Source organism: Acinonyx jubatus, chromosome E2 (genome assembly GCF_027475565.1).
Source record: "Acinonyx jubatus isolate Ajub_Pintada_27869175 chromosome E2, VMU_Ajub_asm_v1.0, whole genome shotgun sequence".
NCBI lineage: Eukaryota > Metazoa > Chordata > Mammalia > Carnivora > Felidae > Acinonyx > Acinonyx jubatus.
The window spans coordinates 52,876,937-52,897,838 of NC_069396.1; the positions used below are offsets into that span (position 1 = coordinate 52,876,937).

The following is a 20,902-nucleotide window of genomic DNA, read 5'->3' on the forward strand; positions in this document are numbered from 1 at the left end:
GGCTGGAGAAGAAAAAGGAAACTGAGGCAAAGTTTCACTGTGCCAGACTGGAGCTTGCACTGGGGGCCCTACAGGGGTTTGGAGCTGAGCAGGATGTGGTCTGAAAGGAACTTTTCAATCCTTGGGCCTCTGACCTGGCTTCCCAAGGTCACCGAGAGGAAGGACTGGGAACCACATAGCAGCCTGGGAAAAAGGACTTGGGGCCAGGACCCTGGCATCCTTGTCTCATCCTGCCTCTTGTAATTTTAAGCCGAGAGCGTTTTGAGACCTCATTTTCATCAGGTTATTGTAATCCCTTTTTTGCACTCCCCTAGCTGATCTGAGGGACACAAAAAATCACGGAGGTGAGGGGCGCCTGGGCGGCTCAGTCACTTGAGCGTCTGACTTCCACTCAGGTCATGATCTCATGGTCTGTGAGCTCAGGCCCCGTGTCGGGCTCTGTGCTGACAGCTCAGAGCCTGGAGCCTGCTTTGGATTCTGTGTCTCCTTCTCTTTCTGCTCCTCCCCTTCTCATGCTTTGTCTCTCTCTCAAAAATAAATAAACATTAAAAAAAATTTTTTTTTTTTTTTTTAATCATGGAGGTGAAAACAACTAACTCCAACTAAGAGTGGGTAGTAGATAGCTTGGCACACCAACGCCAGTATTACAGCTGCTGCCAGTGCCAGACATCATTAATTGATCTCAGCACTTCTCTGGCCATGCCTGGCTTTCAGGGCAGCCATGACCAATCAATTGGAGTTACCATCTGTATCCTGTTTATCACTTGAGTATGGATTCTTTGAACGCAAGGACTACCTTTCTTGCCTCTCTGGGTTATCACAATACCCGGTGCATATTTCCCGTAGCATCCGTATTCTTACCTTTTTTTTTAAATGTTTATTTTTGCAAGGGGAGGGGAGTGGCAGAGAGAGAGGGAGCCACAGACTCGACTCTAGGCTCTGAACTGTCAGAACAGAGCCCAAAGCGGGGCTCGAACCCACGAGCCATGAGATAACCTGAGCCGAAGTCAGACGTTCAACCGACTGAGCCACCCAGGCGCCTCCCATGTTCTTATATAGTCTGTTAGCTGCTTTCTTCTAGACGCACAACTGTCACACATGCTGTCCTGTGTCATTGCTTGGTCTCCCTCATAGAAGACATTGTCCCTCCGGGACTCATTTAGGTATCCCCTCTTCCACGAAGCGTTCTTGGATTCAGATTGCATGTGAGGTCCTTATTTTTTTTATTTTTTTATTAAAAAATTTTCTTTTAATGTTTATTTATTTTTGAGAGAGACAAGAGACAGAGTGTGAGTGGGGCAGAGGCAGAGAGAAAGAGAGACAGAATCCGGAGCAGGCTCCAGGCTCTGAGCAAGCTGTCAGCACAGAGCCTGACGCAGGGCTCAAACTCACAAACTGTGAGATCGTGACCTGAGCCGAAGTTGGACACTTAACCAACTGAGCCACCCGGGTGCCCCAGTCCTTATTTTTTTTAATGCTTTTTTGTTTTTTAATGTTTATTCATTTTTGAGAGACAGAGACAGCATGAGTGGGGGAGGGTCAGAGAGGAGACACAGAATCCAAAGCAGGCTCCATCCAGGCTCTGAGCTGTCAGCACAGAGCCTGACGCGGGGCTCAAACCCACAGACCACGAGGGGGTCTGCCATTAACACGTTTATTGCTCGGTGCTGTTATTTTTTTGTGCCCTGTCTGGTTTTCCTGCTACTGCCCTCACTCCCCCAGATTAGATACTGGGTCTGGCCCACATCCTTCAGTTTCCAGTGTCCAGCTGAGGGTCACACAAGTCTCGGAGTTGTGGAGAGGTTATCTGAGTGTGTTGGGGGCGTGGAGAAGGGGGGGCCTTACCCTCACCGTGTCTTGCCCTGTTGTCGATTCGCTGATCAAATACATGGTCTCTGGGAAACTGTCACCTGTCTGTTCTCGGCACAAGCCTCCACTGCGCTCTATTTCATTTATCGGCTTGTCTATCTTGTCACTTCTCTGACAAAGACCCCATGAGAGGCGTCAGTCTTATTCATCACTGGACCCAGGGGTCCAGCACAGTATCTGGAAAATGGTGGGTGTGCGCTCAGGAGTCGGTCATGACGTTAAGTCGCGACAGAGGCTTATGCCATCCCACCGTGAAGTTTTTATAACCAAAACTTTGCAGCCCAAGATCCAACAGCCTTGACTGCGAGGACTGGGGTAAGCCACAGGAGGACGTGGCCAGACTCAAGGTGCCTCCCCAGGGCTGAGAACATCACACGGCCATAAGACATCTGGCTGTCAGTGTTCGTTGATGGATGGCTTGTCGACCTCAGTCCCTTTTCTCTTAAGCGGGTATAGAGGGAGGACATCGGGCCAGGAATTGGGGGGCAGGAAGGACAGGAACGAGGGCTGACCTTGCTGGCCTCACTGCACCCCTCCTCAGCTGGCACTGCAGACGGGGCGCGAGCCCCCACCCATCTGGCGAGTGCAGAAGGCGCTGCTGCAGAAGTTCACTCCGGAGATCAAGGACGGACAGCGGCAGTTTTGTGCCACCAGTAATGTAAGCCTGCCCGGGGGGTGGGGAGTGAGGGGTCAACAGCCCCGGGTGGGAGGGGGGGCGGTCTGGAAGCCGGGGTCCTCCTCACGCATGGCTGTGATTCATGCCTAGTCTCGGGTATAGTCCAGCAGGGGGGCTCCGTTTCCAGTGGCTCCTGTGGCTGCCGTGGGGGCCCTGGGTGGGGTGGGAGTCTTGGTATCCGGCTGCCTGGCTGGGGTGGACGAAGGAGTTCCTCCTGTGCCTCTCTCCCTCCATAGTATTTGGGGTATTTTGGGGACGCGAAAAACCGGTATCAGCGCCTTTACGTAAAGTTCCTGGAAAACGTCAACAAGAAGGATTATGTGAGGGTCTGTGCTCGGAAACCCTGGCATCGGCCCCCAGTGCCCGTCAGGTACCACGGGGAGCCGAGGGGCGGGCAGTTGGTGGGCAGGGTCTACAGGCATGGGGTTGGATCATTCAAGAGAAGAGGCAGAGTCAGGGAGAGTGGACACAGGGTGGGTGACAGAGACCCAGAGAGAAAGAGACTCCAGTCTGGGGCGGGGGGGCCAGGCAGAGACCCCGAGAGGGAACAGATGGCAAGAGGGGAAGCTGGTTCTGTGCTTAGAGCTGCTGGCAAGGCAGGGGGATTTCAAGAGGAGAATTTGGGTTTCTTAGGGGCTGCTGACTGCATACAGTCCCTTCCGTGTTCCCTTCCAGGCGCTCTGGGCAGGCCAAGGGCCCTGCGTCTTCTGGGGCCAGTTCTGTCCCGCCTCCCAAGGCGCCAGCACCACCTCCTAAGCCAGAGACCCCTGATAAGACTGTCTGTGAGAAGCCCCCAGAGCAGACGCCTGAGACAGCTGCGCCCGAGCCCCCCGCCCCTGAGAAGCCATCCCCACCTCGGCCTGTCGAGAAGGAGAAGGAGAAAGAGAAGGAGAAGGAGAAGGAGCGGGTGACGCGTGGGGAGCGGCCGCTACGGGGCGAGCGGAGCGCGGGCGGGCGGCAGACACGGCCTGAGCGGAGCCTCACCGCGGGCCAGCCCGCCACCTCCCGGCTGCCCAAGGCCCGGCCCACCAAGGTGAAGGCCGAGCCGCCCCCCAAGAAGAGGAAGAAGTGGCTGAAGGAGGCGGCAGGAAATGCCTCGGCGGGCGGGGGTCCACCAGGCAGCTCCTCGGACTCCGAGTCATCCCCGGGAGCACCCAGCGAGGACGGTGAGTCCCTAGGCAGCCACACAGGGCGGGTGGGGAGGCAAGAGGAAGGGAATCCAGGGCATCAGAAGGAGGCGTGGGTGAGCGCTGTCCAGAGGGCTCCGGGTGGTATCGGTGAGACAGTGACAATAATTGAAATAATGGCAATATGTGTCAGTCACGTGGCCCCTGACTGGATGACTGCTCTGCACACGATGAATTCACTTGTTTAATTTTTGTAGCAGTGCTACAAAGTAGATACCGTTACTGCCCTCATGTACAGATGAGGAGACTGAGGCACCAGGAGCACATAACATGGCTGGGGTGTGGCGTCCCACCCGAGTTGGGATGTGGCCAGTGAAGCCTCAGGCCTGTTCTTCAATGCTGCACTGATTTGTCTTAGGACAGAAATGTTATAGGGCCCCTGGCTGGATCAGTGGGTGGAGCGTGTGACTCTTGATTTTGATGTTGTAAATTCGAGCCCTCTACGTTGCGTGTAGAGATCATTTAAGAATAAAATCCTTATTCGTTTTTATTTTTTAAATGTTTAATTTTTTTTTTTTTACCTTTATTTATTTTTGAGAGACAGAGACAGAGCACTAGTCGGAGAGGGATAGAGAGGGAGACACAGAGTCCGAAGCAGGCTCCAGGCTCTGAGCCATCAGCACAGAGCCCCACGCGGGGCTCAAACTCATGAACCGTGAGATCATGACCTGAGTCCAAGTCAGACGCTTAACTGAGCAACCCAGGCGCCCCTTAAATGTTTAGTTTTAAGAGAGAGAGAGAGAGAGAGAGAGAGAGAAAATGCGTGCTTGTGGGGGAGGGGCAGAGAGAGGGAGACAGAAGATCCAAAGCGGGCTCTATGCTGACAGCAGGGAGCCTGATGAGCCTTGAGATCGTGACCTGAGCCAAAGTCAGACGTTTAACTGACCTAGCCACCCAGGAGTCCCTAAAAATAAAATCTTAAAAAAAGGAAGCAGGTTCTGAGGGCAGAGGAACATGGGGGACCAGTGTCTGTCCTGGAGGCCCAGAGGTTGTGGTTTTCCCTGTGACTCGTTGTGTGACTCCAGGAAAGAGACATCATCTCTTTATGCTGTAGTGTCTTCACTTATAAAATAGATTAATGACAGATAAAACATATAGGAGGGTACTCACCTATAGTAAAGCACCAAAGATAAGCTCCATTGCCTAGAATGATGTCTGGTTTGTGGTGACAGTAACAGCAACAAAATACACACGCACACACAGTAAATATAACAGCCGCCTTTTAATTGAGTGCTTACCAGGTGCCAGGCCATCGTTTTAAATATTTTACACATTGGTTTGTTTTATCTTTACACAAATCCTGAGAGGTAGGTCCTATAGAATTTTCCTCATTTTAAAGGTGAGGAAACCGAGACACCAAGAGTCGATGTGACTTGCCTGAGGTCACATGTCTTTTTAGGAATAGGGCAGGGGAAGCCGTTTTAACAGAGACTAAGCGTACACACGGTTAAAGAAGAGAGAATTCTCTTTCGTCAAAGCCCTGCTGAAGGTGGGAATCTCTTGGAAAATCAGAGGCTCTTCACAAGGTTGTCCAGGGTCCCAGTTTCCTTTCCTCTTGTCGCTCTGCCTTCCCCCAGGTCAGAGGCAGCCCAGCAGCCCCAAAAGCTGAGGTCCTGCCAGTAGGAAAGGACTCAAGGACCAAGGAGTGAATCATTACACCTTCCTTTTAAGTGCCAGATCTGGGTGGCACAGTCGGTTAAGCGTCCGACTTCAGCCAGGTCACGATCTCGCGGTCCGTGAGTTCGAGCCCCGCGTCAGGCTCTGGGCTGATGGCTCAGAGCCTGGAGCCTGTTTCCGATTCTGTGTCTCCCTTTCTCTCTGCCCCTCCCCCGTTCATGCTCTGTCTCTCTCTGTCCCAAAAATAAATAAACGTTGAAAAAAAAAAAATTAAGTGCCAGATCTGGGAGTGGCCCACATCCTACCTCTCCTGTCCCATTGGCTGGAACTCTATCACGTGGCCACATCTAGCTGCAAGGGAGGCTGGGAAATGTAGTCTTCTTTTTCTTTATTTTTAACTGGGCAGTGCTATGCTAAATCAGGCCAGGTGGAAGCAGTTAAAGACAGGTTGTGAAGGTGCCACAAGGGAGGAGACTTAGCAAAGGCCTAGATTTGCAGGTCTTTCCTTCCCTGGCCCTCAATTTTTTTTCCCTTTTTCTTCAACAGCTTACAAATTTAAGTTTAACTTTAACATGCCATATAATAAACCTATTTGAAACGTATAATTCAGTGGTTTCTAGTATAGTCATAGAGTTATCCATCCATCTTGGCGATCAATTCTAGAACACTTTCAGTATCCTAAAAAGAAACCCTGTACCCTTTGGTTATCACTCCCATTTCTCCCTTCCGCCCACACCCCCAGGCCTAAGTGACCAGCTACTTACAATCTCTGGATTTGCCTTATATTACACATAAGTGGAATCACACACCACGTAGTCTTTGGTAATTGACTTCTTGCACTTTGCTAACGTTTTGAGGTTCATCCATGTTGCAGAGGTATCAGGATTTTGTTCCTGTTTGTGGCTGAATAATACTCCACTGCATGGACAGACCCCATTTTATTTATCTATCGTCCAGTTGGTGGAAATTTGGATCGTTTCCACTTTTTAGCTATTGTGAATAATGCTGCTCTGAACACACGTGGACAGCTCTGAATTTTCTGAAATGGGGGGAAGTGAACTCTACACGTTTATGGGAGCCGTTTCCTTGCCAAGGGGTCGGTATGGGTCTGAGTCGGCCTCCCCTCACCTCACTCAACCAGGAGCCCCTCTAGGGTAGGGTAGGGTGAGTGTGACCTATGTCTGGATGCCCTGAAGGCTTTGCTCAGCCCAGGAGGCCTTAGAACTAAACTAACTCTGGGTTGTCTGAGAGCGGTGACCCTCCGTGTGCTACAAGCTAATGCTCTCTCCTTTCCTGTATTCGTAGAAGTTGTAGAAAGATGCTGCAGTGACTGTCTGCTCTCTCTCTCTCTTTAGTCTCCTCCCCTGTAGCTTCCTTGGCCCCTTTTTGCAGATATTTATTGAGCACTTACTATGTGCCATGAACGAGGTCCCAGCAGTGAACAGAATAAACAATAATATGTGTCCTCATGGGAGCTTCCAGTCTAGCTTGGGAGAGTCCATCTGTTGGATAAACATGTTATGTAACAGAATACAAAACAATGTGAAGAAGCATCAGTGTAAGGCTGGCTAGGCTTAAAGGCTGTTAAGAAAATGTTTCAGTGGATGCCTGGGTGGCTCAGTCAGTTAAGCGTCCAACTCTGGCTCGGGTCGTAGTCTCACGGTTCATGGGTTTGAGCCCCGTGTTGGGCTCTGTGCTGCCAGCTAAGAGCCTGGAGCCTGCTCCGGATTCTCCCCCTGCTCGCTCTCTCTCTCTCTCTCTCTCTCTTAAAAATAAACAGGGGCGGGGTGCCTGGGTGGCTCAGTCGGTTAAGTGGCCGACTTCGGCTCAGGTCACGATCTCACAGTCCGTGAGTTCGAGCCCCGCGTCGGGCTCTGTGCTGACCACTCAGAGCCTGGAGCCTGTTTCAGATTCTGTGTCTCCCTCTCTCTCTGACCCTCCCCCGTTCATACTCTGTCTCTCTCTGTCTCAAAAATAAATAAACGTTAAAAAATAATAATAATAATAATAAAATAAAATAAAATAAACAGGGCCCGCCTGGGTGGCGCAGTCGGTTAAGCGTCCGACTTCAGCCAGGTCATGATCTCGCGATCCGTAAGTTCGAGCCCCGTGTCGGGCTCTGGGCTGATGGCTCGGAGCCTGGAGCCTGTTTCCGATTCTGTCTCTCTCTCTCTCTCTGCCCCTCCCCCGTTCATGCTCTGTCTCTCTCTGTCCCAAAAATAAATAAAAAACATTGAAAAAAAATTTTTTTTTAAAAAATAAATAAACAAAGACTTTACAAATTTCTTGGGGCACCTGGGTGGCTCAGTCAGTTGAGCCTCTGACTTCAGCTCAGGTCATGATCTCACAGTTTGTGGGTTCGAGCCCCACATCAGGCTCTGTGCTGACCACTTGGTCAGAGCCTGGAGCCTGCTTCAGATTCTGTGTCTCCTTCTCTCTCTGCCCCTCCCCCACTCAAGCTTTGTCTCACTCTGTTTCTCAAAGAGAAATGAATGTGAAAATAAATAAACATTTAAAAATTTTTAAAAATTCTTAAAAATTAAAAAAATAGTAAATACGTAGAAAAAAAGAAAAATGGTTTTAGTAAAGAGTATCCAGGCATTCTAGAGGGTGATGTTTTCGGGGGATGGGGGAGTTGGGGAATGCTTCTGGAAATGACACTGGAGCAGAGATCTGAGTGCAACAGGGTTGGGGTTGGGTGACTGGGAGAGAGAACATTCCAGGCTGGGCGTGTCTGGGGATCAGGAAGGAGGCCAGTGGCTGGAGCGAGTGAGTAAGAGGAGAGGGTGAGAAGTGAGGGCAGAGAAGGAACAGGACCAGACCTTGGAGGGACAAGAAGCCCAGGGCTTTGCGTTCCCACTGGAAGGATTTTACCTTGAACGAGTTAGGAGCCATGGGAGGGTTTGGGCCAAGGCCTGGGGGTCCAACTGCTGCTGCCAAGTGGTCACTCTGGCCTCTGAAACAGCTGTCCCCACGGACCTTCCATGTGGTTAAGTCAAACAGACGTTTCTCATGCCTCTTCCTGAGGGATCTTTTAGGGCTGTTCATAGCCGTCCTGCATCTTTTTTCTCCCCGACGATACTTCTTGGGTTTCATGTGAGTGTCCCTCAAGTCCTGACCTTGGCCTTGTTGTTTCACTTCTCACTTGGCAGGCTCAGCTTTCCAGTGAGCCTCACTCATTTGTCTCCCTGGCCCCCCTCCAGACATCCCCCAAGCCTCCTCCCTCCAGATCCCACTGAGTTCCTTGTCCTAATTTCCGTATCTACAGGATAGCCCCACTGGCTAGGCAGTCAGAGGGCCAGATCTCCAGCCTCCAGCCTTTGCTCCCTCACGTCCACGAGTGGGAAGTCCCCAGCCCTTCAGCGCTTTCCTGTAGCCCTGGCCCAGACACTGGCCCTCCTGTCTTCTTGCCTGAGATCCTGTCCTTATGGCCCTGCTACAGCATCTTTTCTTACCTGGTCCATTACCCTGACCTCTGGTATCATCCTTCCAATCCATCCCCTACCTGTCCTCAGAGGTGCCTTTCCACATTGACCCTTGCCCCTCCCCTGCTCACAGCTCTCCCATGGCTCCCTAGTACCCACCAGAAAAAGCCCCTACTGTCTCCACCTCATATTGGTTGGAGGCCCTGCGAGGTCTGGCCTGCATGACCCGTGTAGTCTCAACTCCCACCTCCTCCCTCAGTCTTGCTCTTTGTGATGCGATCTCTCTGACTGGATTCACTGGTTTGGAAACCAATGATGCTGCTTCTTTAGACTTGAGTGAAGCTACGCTGAACCAGTCAAACGTGAAGTTCACTGGCCTGGAATGCTCTTGCCTATCAGTCAAGACTTAGCTCTTGTGTGACCTTGGACGAGCCTTCCCTGGCTTGCCAGGCTGAACTTGTTAACAGTCAATGCCTGTGACTCCACCATTAGAGTACATGACGCTGGTACTTGGGGACTTTCTCCAGCGGACTGGGCGCTACCTGTGAATCTGGGCCTGGTACTTAGAACACCGTCTGCCACACAGGCATCCTCAAACGAAGGCGGAATAGTGAACTGAAGTCCCATCTTGTTCCCCCCAGAGCGGGCAGTACCTGGGCGTCTGTTGAAGACCCGGGCGATGCGGGAGATGTACCGGAGCTATGTGGAGATGTTGGTGAGCACAGCACTCGACCCAGACATGATCCAGGCCCTGGAGGACACACATGGTGAGCTGAGGCCTGGGAGAGAAGGTCCCCGACCCCTCCTTTGCACCCCCCTCCCCCCATGCATTGTGGGGCTTCGGCTCTTCTGACGCCCCTCCGGGTCTTTTAGATGAGCTATACCTCCCGCCCATGCGGAAGATCGACGGTCTCCTGAATGAGCACAAGAAGAAAGTCCTGAAGCGGCTGTCGCTGAGCCCAGCCCTCCAGGTGCCTGTGGGGCCTGGGCGGGAGGTGTCCGGGGCCCAGCAGTCGTGAACGGGAGAGATGTGCACCTGTCAGCCACGGAGGAGCTCCCAGAGCATGAGGCCCTGAGCGGGGGGCACCATTCTCCGGGCTTGGCCAGGAGAAAAGTTGAGGGCAGGGCTGGCAAGAGGGAGTCTCTAGGTTCCTTGCAGGCCTGCATGGAGGGGGCTTGGAGGGTGCAGAGAGGTCATAGTGAAGGTCTGGGGTGGGCTGCTGGGAAAGCCCATCAGAGCGTGGCTCTGGAGTGCAAATTTGGAGGTAAAAGGTAGACTAGGGCCTGCACCCAGGCCTTGCTGTGGGACAGTGTTAAGCGGATCCTGATGGCTTCTGGCTTCTCTGTCATCGTAATGTGGGACTTCTTAGCATCTTAGGTTTCGGTAGTAAGTCATCTAGATGATTTTCTTTCTGGAATGGCCTAGGATTCTAGAACAGACTATTCAGGCAGCTCTGATGGGGGGGGGGGGGTGGTTGTGTGGTGCTGAGATTTGGGGGCAGATTGTTAGGGCAGCGGAATTCTGGGATGGAATGTTGGTCCGGCCTTGACATTTCTGGGCAGATACTGGTCTAATTCTGGAAATTCTGGGATGGACTTTCAGGGTGGCTCAGAAAATCCCTGGTGGGATGTTAGTCCTTCAGAAAATGCGGGATAGAGTGATAATCTGGTTCTAGAACTCCGGGTGGGATGTTATGCTAGGGTTAAAATTTCCGTGGTAATGGAATATTCTTCTGGGTTTAAAATTCTGGGATTGAATGTCAGCCTGGCACTGGGGAGTCTGGATCTTAGGCTGATTCTCAAAATGTTGAGTAGGATGTAAGGCTGGTGCTGAGAATCCCGGGTGGAATATCAGGGGTCTCTGGGAATCTCAGGCCGGGCCACAAAGCACATTAATAAGGGTCCCCAGACAGGCGTAGGTTCCTCTGTCCTTTGAGGAGACCAAGATTCCCCAGGGATCCCCTGATCCACAGCCTGAGGGAAACTGATGCACCTGATGATCTGAGAACTGATGGTGGGTTTGGAGCGTGTGGGCCCAGGGCACGTCCCACTGACCGGTCGGCTTCCCGCAGGACGCCCTGCACACGTTCCCCCAGCTGCAAGTGGAGCAGAGCGGGGAGGGCTCCCCTGAGGAGGGGGCCGTGCGGCTGCGGCCGGCGGGGGAGCCCTACAACCGCAAGACGCTCAGCAAACTCAAGAGGAGCGTGGTCCGAGCCCAGGTGGGGCCGCGGATGGGCGGGCGGTGTGGGCGACTGGGAAGAGGAAAGGCCCCGGGCTGGGCAGTGGGGTGAGGCTTCTCCACTCTCCTCTGTCCAGGAGTTCAAAGTGGAGCTGGACAAGTCGGGATACTACACGCTCTACCACTCGCTCCACCACTATAAGTACCACACCTTCCTGCGCTGCAGGGACCAGGTAAGCCCACCCGCAGCACCCGTTGCCCTGGGATTTGGCCCCACGGGCTCTGCCCTGGACCCGGCCTCTCCTGCCTCGGACTCAGGAGTCCAGCTCGCAGTCCCCTCCTCCCTCGGACCCAGGGTTCCAGCTCCCAGTCCCCTCCTCCCTCGGACCCAGGGTTCCAGCTCCCAGTCCCCTCGTCCCTTGGACCCAGGGATCCAAGCCCACAGCCCCTCCTCCCTCAGACCCAGGAATCAGGCCCCCAGCCCCTCCTCCCTCGGACCCAGGGATCCAAGCCCACAGCCCCTCCTCCCTCAGACCCAGGGTCCTGGTCCCCAGCCCCCTCCTCCCTCAGAGCCAGGGGTCCAAACCCACAGCCCCTCCTCTCTCAGACCCAGGAGTCCAGCTCCCAGCCACCCTTCTCCTCAGGATATTGATCCCTAGACCCCCAGACCCTGGTGGCCACTTGCCCCAGCTCCTTGTTTAACGCCCTGCAGACCCTGGCCATCGAGGGCGGTGCTGAGGACCTGGGTCAGGAGGAGGTAGTCCAGCAATGCATGCGGAACCAGCCGTGGCTGGAACAGCTCTTCGACTCCTTCAGCGACCTACTGGCCCAAGCACAGGCCCACAGCCGCTGTGGGTGACCTCACCCCGCCTGGGGGAGCCACCTCTTCCACGAACGGAGAATTGGGACAGAACTGTGTCCTCAGGAGTTAACCCCTGGGCCCTGCCTGCCAGGGAAGTGGGGGGGGGGGTCATTGGTCAGGGTGTGTCCATGCTGCCCCCACAAGGGCAGGGTTCAAAGTTTGACTCCTCCCCTCTCCCACACCCCCCTCCACTCCCTCCCCGCCCCTCCTGCTGTCCGGTGTACAGAGAAATTATTTATATATATGTATAAATGTCTATTTAGTAACGGTTTCCCTCCCCACCTTGGCCCAATCCCCTCTCCATGGCCACAGCCCCGCCCCCTCCACCTTGTACATAATGTATAGGAAAAGTCTATGTATGGTTGAGGGGGGCGGGGTGGCTTCAGAGAGCTGGGGGACCCCCTCCCCCCAACCCCCCCCTCACAGGCCAAGATCTTTGCTAAAGGCCATTCCCTCCCCCAGGGCATTCGGCATCGGGTGGGAGGGGGAAAACGCATCTTGTTAATTATTTTTAATCTTATTTATTGTACATACCTGGGGCGGGGGGCTGGGGAGGTGGAGGGGGAAGAAGGGTCCCCTCCCTTTGGCCCTCCTACTCCTTTTCTACTGCGATTGTCTGTGTCTGCCCCCCCCCCACCGCCCCAACCCCTCGTCGTCTGGATGTGGTTCTATTTTTTATCCGTCTCTTCTCCCCTCCCCCTCTCTCTAACCCCCCCCCCCCCCGCTCCTCCCTCCCCACCACCCTTCGTCTCTTGCTCTTTCTTGGGCTTCTGTACAACTCAACTTGTATACACTGTGTACACACAACCAGCCAAACGAAAACCCAACGGCAAACACTTTATCGGCCGGCTGGAGTGCCTCTGTCCTACGGCGTCTGGGTGCCGGGTGGGCCGAGGGATGGCACAGGCAGAGAGAGGGTCTGGCCTTCTCTGGCACATGGCTTTTCTGGAGCCCGGGCAGTGGTTGGGCTGGGGTCGTTGCACCCCTACGTCTCGCTGGGTAAAATTGGCCCACCCCAAAATTTAGCGACCTAAAACAAGAAACGTTTTATCCTCTGGTTTCTGAGGATCAGGAATTGGGCGTTCGCGTCCCAGGGTCTGTTGTCAGGTTATAGTCTGGTCAGCGAGAGCAACCCGAAGGGATTGGCTGGGATTGGAGGGTCTACTTCTTTTGTTGTTGTTGTTTATATTTGAGAGGGAGAGAGAGAGAGAGAGAGAGACCGAGCGTGAGTGGGGGAGGGGCAGAGAGAGAGGAAGATCCAGAATCCGAAGCAGGCTCCAGGCGCCGAGCTGTCAGCTCAGAGCCCGACTCGGGGCTCGAATTCACGAACTGTGAGATGGTGACCTGAGCCGAAGTCTGACACTTAACTGACTGAGCCACCCAGGCACCTCAAAGGATCTACTTTTAAGGCGTGCAGATCAGTTGTTGGCCGGAGGCCTCGGTTCCTTGCCATGTGGACCCCACAATGGGGCAGCTTCAGTGTCCTCACAGCATGCCAGCTGGCTTTTCCCAGGGAGAGAGCAAGGAGGAAGCCACAGGACCTTTATGTCCTAATATACCATTGCTTCATCCATACTGTTCATCGAAAGGGAGTTATTAAACCCAGTACCCACTCAGAGGGCAGTTCAGCTCCGCTTTGAGGAAGGAAAAGGATAGGAATTCTTAGATGTGTTTTTAAACCGGTACAGGCTGTGGCAGGTGTAGGGAGTTGACCAGCCTTTTGAGGGTTGCCTAATGTAGACTGAAGGGTGGGTCTCTTGTGCTCTTGAACCCTGAAACTCCAAGGTCACCAGCAGACTGGCAGTTGAGAGGCCAGTAGACGGAGTGGTGGATGGATTCCTGGGTTCTTGAGATTTGCTGCTGCTCAAAGTGTGATCCAGGACTGCCGCCCTTGGAGTGATGTCCGTTGTCCCACGAGACCTAGAAAACGTCAGCTCGGGCCGAGTCTCAGATCTGCTGAGTCAGAACCCACTATTTAGTAAAATCCTGGGAGGATTCTAATAGACACTCAAGTTGGAGGAGCAGTGTTCTAAAGAGTTAAACATTTGGAGGTCAACTGGAACCTGGCTTTAGAAAGTAGTGAGTAAGCTGTTGTCATTCTAGAGCCTGGACGGTTGTCCAAAACAGACTGTTGGTATTCTAGAACCCTGGCTTTGGCAGTGATGATAGGTGTGCGGCAGGTGTTGACCTGGTGTAAGAGTTAAGGGTAGACCATCTGCATTCTAGATAGGTTCCCTTCCTGGTGAAATCGAGGAAGAGCCCCAATTTGTTCTACAACCTTGGATATCGTCTAGGCCAATATTAATGATTCTGCTGGTTTTACGGTAACGCTGAAGGATCTTAATGGGACTCAGTGGTGGGTCGTGGCCTTTTGTTTTTAAGTTTATTTAGTTATTTTGAGAGAGAGGGGACAGCGTCCAAGCAGGCTCCACGCTGTTAGCGTGGAGCCCATTGTGGGGCTCGAACCCATGAACCACGAGATCGTGACCCGAACTGAAGGCTGGAGTCCGACACTCAACCGACTGAGCCACCCAGGTGCCCCTGGGCCGTGGGCTTTCTAGAATTGAGTTCGGAGGGGTAAGGATGGACCACTGGTGTCCTTGAACCATGGCCTGTAGCACATTGGGGTGCAGCCACTGAGAGGCAGTGGCATATTCAAGGTTCTGGACTGTTCCGTTAAATAAGAGCCAAAGCCTCCGAGATCACCATGATCTCCCGCAGGAGCTCTGCTATACAAAGTGGGTGGATTGTTCAGAAGGTGGGTGGCGGGGCAGTATCATCCCTTTGGGGGCAGGAGTACCTTGCGGTTGGACCTTGGAATTCAACTGCCCGAATTTGAATGCCAGCTCCAGCACTAACCAGGTGAGTTGGATCCCAGCCCCTGTCCTCAGTCTCGTCATTTGTCAAATGGACTTTGTCAACGTGAAGGAAAACAGCGTTCGATGCACTTGGCACCACCTGGCCTTTAGCTCCCGTTCCGCATGGCAGGCGAGCCCAAGGGGGTTGCCGGAAGTCCAAGAGATGGCAGAAAGGGAAGGTGGCAAAGATGGATAAGGAGGGACAGCAAAAGCCCGAGAGGCTTCAGATCATTGGCAGGGCCCGCCAGAGCCCAGGGGAGGGCAGGAACTGTGGGACAGGCATGCACATGCTTAGAGAGCCGCCAACTAGGCCAGGCCAGCCTCTTCACTGTTGTCTGATGAGCTCTGGAACGGTGGTGATCGCAAGCCTTCCGAAAATGGCCTGCCAGTTGTCGCGTGGGTCTGTACGTGTGCCTTTTGCTGGGCGTAAGCGGTAGCTTTGGTCACCTCTTCGAAGTGCATCTTTGTCCTTCAAGAAGCAGGGTGTCCCGGCCAAGAATTTGGCCCTGATTGACAATGCAAAAAAGACTCGGGTCTCCTGTGCACGCAGTGTTGATGGGGACCCAGGGAGAGGAAGGGACATCAGCCTAGGATTCCACTGGCCCCTGCTGAGAGCGCCTCGCCTCTGGCTGGGGTTAGGTGGCGATGTCAGACCTTGTTTGGAAAGTGATAGAACCGCCCCACTCCACCCCCACCCCTCCCATTCCCTCCCTGTCAGGGTAGAGGGAGTGAACGTGTAGCACAATACGTTGGAGCCTTGCTTATTCCCAAGGCGGAAGGTTGAATGCAGGCCAAGGGTTCTGTGATAATGAAACCCGGAAAGGGATATTTAGCTAATTATTGTTCGAATCTGGAATACAGAGGGACATTCATGGTTCTGGGGCAAGAGGAGGACAGCGGGGCCTCCGTCATTGATAAAGAGCGTTTACAATATTCCCAGCTCTGTGTTTGTCTTCTGGGTGTAGATCCGGTTCCTAAAGACCTCTCCGAAGTAGCTCTGTGATTACCCCCATTTTACAGCTGAGAAGATGGAGGTGCTGCTGAGGGCCCTCGTCTCCCCTTGAGCCAGGAAGTGGGTTCTGGGGTGGGTGTGAGGGGAGGACTTTGGAATCGGGCCTGGAGATTCTGTCCAAACGTAGCAGATACGGGGAGACAGGGAGTAGATCATTGGTGACAGTTCTCAAGTGGAGGTGTGTGGACTAGGTGTTGGGGTTCAGGGACGCTTGTCAGGCATGGGAGATGGGGCACGTGGTGGTCTCCAGGTGTGGCGCCAGCGTTTCAGGTTAGCAAATAGAGCACAGAATTGGGGGTCCTGGGTCGAATGGGGGGCATGCAAGGGTTCCCAAACAAGCGAGTTAGCAACTTGTTTGGGTGGCCTTATGATGCCCCACGCTTCAGCCCTTCCTAGGACATAATGCTCAAATGAGATGTGTCTACGCTGGCCCCCAGGTCATTGAGGGTTTGGACTCTGAAGTCAGCCCAATTGGGAACTTTCTGGAACTGAGAACTTGCCAGCCAGCTGCTTGGACACCATTCCACCCACCTGTCCCTTCTTTCTGCAGCCAAAATGTCTTTCTCAATATGTATTGGGGGTGGTTAGGAGGCAGGCAGGGTTTGTAGTGGCTGCCTGTTTCCAAGATTCTGGAATCTTCTGGAACACCACTATCCAATAAATTTAAAAACCTGCCTGTAGCTACCGGCTACCTTGTTGAACAGTACTGTTCTAGAACTTTACAGCAAAGAGGAAAAAAAAACCAAAAAACATTTCAGATGTTAAACCCCGTGCCACCAAAACACAAAAGGCAGAGTGGTCCCGTTGAAGATGAAGCAGGAGTCCAGACACCTGCTTGGCTTGTTCTCTGGCCCCTGCCCACCTCCCTCCCCAAGAAGCAAAGGGTTGTAGATCGGATGGTTGTAGGTGTGCCCTGAGTTCACCCACCACCCCTGAACCGTTCTAAAAAGCATTTTCTGACATTGGCAGTGACGTTTATTTCCCTAGGGGTGGAGAGGGGAGTTATATACAGCAGTGATCCGGATGCCCGGGAGCCCCTCACCCCAACAAGGGGCTCGGGTGGGGAAAGGAGGCATATTGGCAGAAGGCACACAGTGGCGATGTCCTGGAGGAAGCCAGGAATTACAGATAGGGGTGTAGTGTATCCTGGGAAACCCAGATGGGGAAACAGGCTCGGTGAGGGCAGCTGGTCCCAAGAGCTCGTGCTGGTTGCTCCTCTCACGCCGCCGCCGCCGGGGCTACAGGAGGACACAGGGACAGCCCCCGTCCTTCTTCCTGGGGGCGCTGGGTGGGCTGGGCGGGAGCTCTTGTTCCTGATACTTCCTGTGGGAAGAAGCTAGTGAGTTTGGGTCACAGGAGCTGAGGACGAGGATGACCGGAAGGGGAGGAGCTCCGCTCACCGTACGGCCCGCACCAGCTGCTCGAAGGCCTCGTCCACATTGAGGCGCAGTTTGGCCGAGGCCTCAAAGTAGGCCACGTGGTGGGAGGCGCCATAGGCAGAGGCTTCAGATCGGGGGACCTGGGAGGGGGGACACAGGAAGGAGTCGGGTGTCTGCACTCAGGGTGGGTCCCAACCGAGGGAGGCAGAAAATCACACTATATGCTCTAATGGGGGTTACGCAGTGTGGGGGCTCAAGGGAAAAGCTCCCAGAGGATCACGGGGGACATGCCAAGAGGGCTCAGCACCACCTAAGTAGTCAGGGAAGGCTCTGGAGACGTTTGTCCTTCTGAATGTCAGATAACTGAGTTCCCCCCCCCCCCCCCCCCCCCCCGCAGAGAAGTCTGGGTGTTCCCTGGAGAGGCCTGAGCAAGGCTCAGAAGGCTGGAACCCCCCCCCCCCCCCGAAAGCTTGATCTAAAAGATGAGTTCTGTGTGGAAATCACGTAGTCTCTGTGTATAGGAAGTGGAGAGAACAGAAAGGAAGAGACCAGACACGGTGGGTATCACCTCTTGTGGAAGAGCTGGAGTTCTCTCCTGGGGGCGCTGGGGAGCCAGGGAAGGTCGTGAGCAATTAGGGGCCAGCGCAGTGGGGGGCAGGGTGGGAGGCTGACTAGAGGTGGCGACGGAGCAGAGTTGGGGCTGGTGACCTGGGGATGGGGGGCAGGTGCCCTTTTTGCCGTCCAGCCATCTCTCCTGGGAAGTCCTGTGTGCAAGGCTGGGAACTCAGGAGATCCAACTTGGGAGCAACACATTTAGTGATGGCGTGTGACCGCGGAGGGAGCAGGACCAGGGGAGCTGGAGGAGGCAGCCCAGGAAGGAGCCTCCCAGGCTTGAGATGCGGTCCCCCGGGGTGGGGCAGGGAGGGGGGGCGTGTCCCAGACCTGGCGCTGTGTCTCCAGATCTGCCTTGTTCCCAACCAACACGATGGGGAAGTCGTCTCGGTCCTTCACTCGGAGGATCTGCGTGAAAAGCTTGCCTACCTCGTTGAAACTGCGGATGAAGCCAGAGGTGTGAGGTCTAGCCGCCCTCCACGCCCCACGCCCCACCCCCGCTCCGCCGCCCTCTACTCCTCACCTCTGCCGGTCGTTAATGGCAAACACCAGCAGGAAGCCGTGGCCGGCGCGCATGTACTGCTCCCGCATGGCACCGAACTCCTCCTGGCCTGCAGTGTCCAGGACTGCAGACGGGCGGAGAGGGGCTGCCTTGGGGATGGGGTTCCCACTGGCCGCCGCCTCCCCCCCCCCCGCCCCCCGCCAGGAGCCCTCAGCCCCACCACCATCCCCCCATCCGCTCCCTGCCTCCCTCGCCCTCACTGTCCAGCCGGGCCGGGACACCATCCACAGTGCAGATCTTCGTATAGGAGTCTTCGATGGTTGGGTCATAGTCAGACACAAAGTAGGACTGGTGGGGAGGGAGAAGACAGTTACTGCTGTTCGTTCAGTGCTGCAGCACAGATGATGTAGCCCCGCCCCTGGGCTCTGCCTTTCTCTGCCTCCCCCCCCTTCTTTCTGGGTCCCCGTTCCTCTCTCTGTGGGTCTCTGTCCCTTCCTCCCACCCTACCCGGTCTCCTTTCTGAATCTCTCCTGGTCCTCTCTTTCTAGTATAAAATACATCTCCTACATCATGATTATGTCCTGGCTGTGCAGCATTGAACAAATCACTTCCCCTCTCTGAACCTCAATTTCCTCATTTGGAAATTAAGGATAAAAATAGGACTCACTTAATCCAGTATTTGTGAGCTTCCGGGAAATTCCTGTTAAGCATTTAATGTATGGCCTGGATATAGTAGGTGCTCAGTTATTGGGAGCTATTATTGTCCAGAATATCTGCCTGGCTAGATCTCTCCCTCCTCCTCCTCCTCCCCTTCCCTCTTTTTTTCTCCTTCTTCTTCCTCCTCCTCCTCCCTCCCCTCCTCCTCCTCCACAGCTTCTAGTGTCTCCTCCCAGGGGAAGGTCCCAGTTCCAATCCAGCAGTAGAGAAACTGCCCCGCCCAAAGTCTGGGCCCCTCCCTTCCTGCCTGGGTCAGGCCAGCCTCCAGCCAGGCCTTTGGCCAGCTTTGGGTCTGCCCCTGGGTGCAAGGGGCCCAGGGCTGAGGCCTTATTCTATATAGGCCAGGGTGTCCATGCAGGCACTGGCTGGGGGCTCTCAAGGGGTCTGGGGCCCAGGGGCCTCTGCGGTAGCACCTCAGAAACAGATACCTAATTTTTAAGGTTTTTCTAAGGTGGGAGGGTTTCCCTTGGGAATGGGGTGAAGGTTTCCTGGGCAGGGGTGGATCTTTCAGGAGAGAAGGGGTGATCTGGCAGCTGGGGGCCTGAGGGCTGCATCCTATCTGTTGGTGGGGGGTGGGGGTGCTTGTTGAGGGCTTGTCCTGAAGGGAGGGTGTAGGACCAGGCCCCCCCATAGGGGGACTAGGGGCGTGTCTTCAGAACACAACTGGAGAAGCTCAGGAGTGAGAACGGGGGAGAGCCCCAAGGTGCACTTTTGGGAGGTTTGTCATAGAATATAGGTGCATATCTAGAGAGTCTCAAACACCCTGAGATGCATTTATAGGGTCAAAGAAACTCTCAAAGAGCAGGTCTTTCCAGGGGGGTCAAGAATCTGGGGCTTCCTAGATGGAGATGATTTGGGGGCTAGCCAGGGTTTCGGAGAGGCGCTCAAGGATTTAGAGTGGAGGAAAATTCAAGATGGACGAGCGGGTGGTTTCCCTGGGGAGAGGGGGGAGGTCTGGGTCTTGGGGGATGGGGGATCCCCAGGACTTGTAGTCTTACAGTTCTCTGGAATGGCCAAGGGGCACTGATGTTTCTGAAATCCCTTGAGTCTAAGAGTGCCTCTCTCAGGACTGGATGGTCCCAGATGGGTCCCAGGCAGTCTGGGCATAATTTCTAGATTCTGAGGGAGCTAAGCATCTAGGCTGGGGTAATCTCCCAGTTAGGCTCTGGGTGGCTCAGGCAGGAAGCTGGGATCTGGGGTTTGGGGGAGATGGGGCTCAGGTAGGAGAAGGTGGCACCTGGGGGTGGGGGCCCCTATGAGAGTGCTTAGGGTCTAAATGGGGTGACTTCTGGATTTAGGATGCTCCCAGGAGATGCCCAGGTCAGCAGGGAAGCGGGGTACTGGGAGGAGGGATGGTGGGTTTCAGGATGCCAGTATATGCCCCTTGTGTAGGGGGTGGAAGGGGTGGAGGCCCTGGGAGGGCTCAGGGTCACAATCTGAGGGGGGTTTTTAAGATTAGAAGGTCTCATAAGAGGTGCTCAGTGATGGATCGAGGGGAAATAGGGGTCTCAGAAAGAGTTCAGTTCTGGGTCCCGGGGACACCCCCCCGGGTGAGGGCCCACTACCTGGATGAACTGGATGGTCAGTGCGCTCTTGCCCACGCCGCCGCCGCCCACGACCACCAGCTTGTGTGTCTCGCTGGGTGGGGGGTCCCCGGGCCCCGGCCCCCCGCCCCGGGGCCGCCCCCGCCCAGTCCCGGACGCCGCCCCGCTGCTCATGTCGCCACCGCTGCCGCCGCCGCCGCTACTGCCTGGGGGGGGGGGGGCCGGGCGGGGCCTAGGGGCGGGCCGCGCTAATAAGGCTACTGCATAATCATGAGCTCCGGAGAGAAGGACTCGAGTCTTGGGACACTTGGGAGGAGGCAAGGCCAGGGAAAAGGAGGAGCTATGCTAATAAGGGAAGGGGAAAGGCTTTCGCTGTGAAGGGGAATTCCAAATGGGGCGGGAGTATGTTAATGAAAGAACTGTGCTCACCCAGAGCAGCGCCACGCGCTCTCAGCAGGCGGGC

At 54.7% G+C, this 20,902-nt stretch overlaps 2 protein-coding genes across 4 annotated transcripts in view; one reads left to right on the forward strand and one right to left on the reverse strand.

Annotated features, from left to right (window-relative positions):
- PRR12 (proline rich 12) overlaps positions 1-16,359 on the forward strand; it is a 32,823-nt gene extending 16,464 nt beyond the window's left edge. The window contains exons 7-14 of one of the 2 annotated variants that reach the window (XM_027038117.2): positions 2,411-2,527; positions 2,782-2,915; positions 3,221-3,711; positions 9,416-9,541; positions 9,648-9,745; positions 10,847-10,993; positions 11,091-11,186; positions 11,666-16,359. In XM_027038117.2, coding sequence (XP_026893918.1) covers positions 2,411-2,527; positions 2,782-2,915; positions 3,221-3,711; positions 9,416-9,541; positions 9,648-9,745; positions 10,847-10,993; positions 11,091-11,186; positions 11,666-11,812 — 1,356 coding nt within the window. In that variant the 3' untranslated portion in view covers positions 11,813-16,359. The other variant, XM_053210798.1, reaches the window with a different exon arrangement.
- Positions 16,360-16,637: 278 nt separating this feature from the next.
- On the reverse strand, positions 16,638-20,657 carry RRAS (RAS related). 2 transcript variants are annotated; one of them, XM_027038150.2, is made up of 6 exons: positions 20,461-20,657; positions 18,424-18,526; positions 18,200-18,302; positions 18,007-18,115; positions 17,086-17,204; positions 16,638-17,008 (listed from the first exon to the last, which is right to left on the reverse strand). In XM_027038150.2, exons 1-6 carry the CDS (start codon positions 20,611-20,613, stop codon positions 16,924-16,926), a joined length of 672 nt encoding a protein of 223 aa, XP_026893951.1. In that variant the 5' UTR covers positions 20,614-20,657; the 3' UTR covers positions 16,638-16,923. The 2 variants fall into 2 exon arrangements, with proteins under 2 accessions (XP_026893951.1, XP_026893952.1); XM_027038151.2 differs by having other exon boundaries at positions 18,439-18,526; positions 20,461-20,655.
- Between the last annotated feature and the right edge of the window lie 245 nt (positions 20,658-20,902).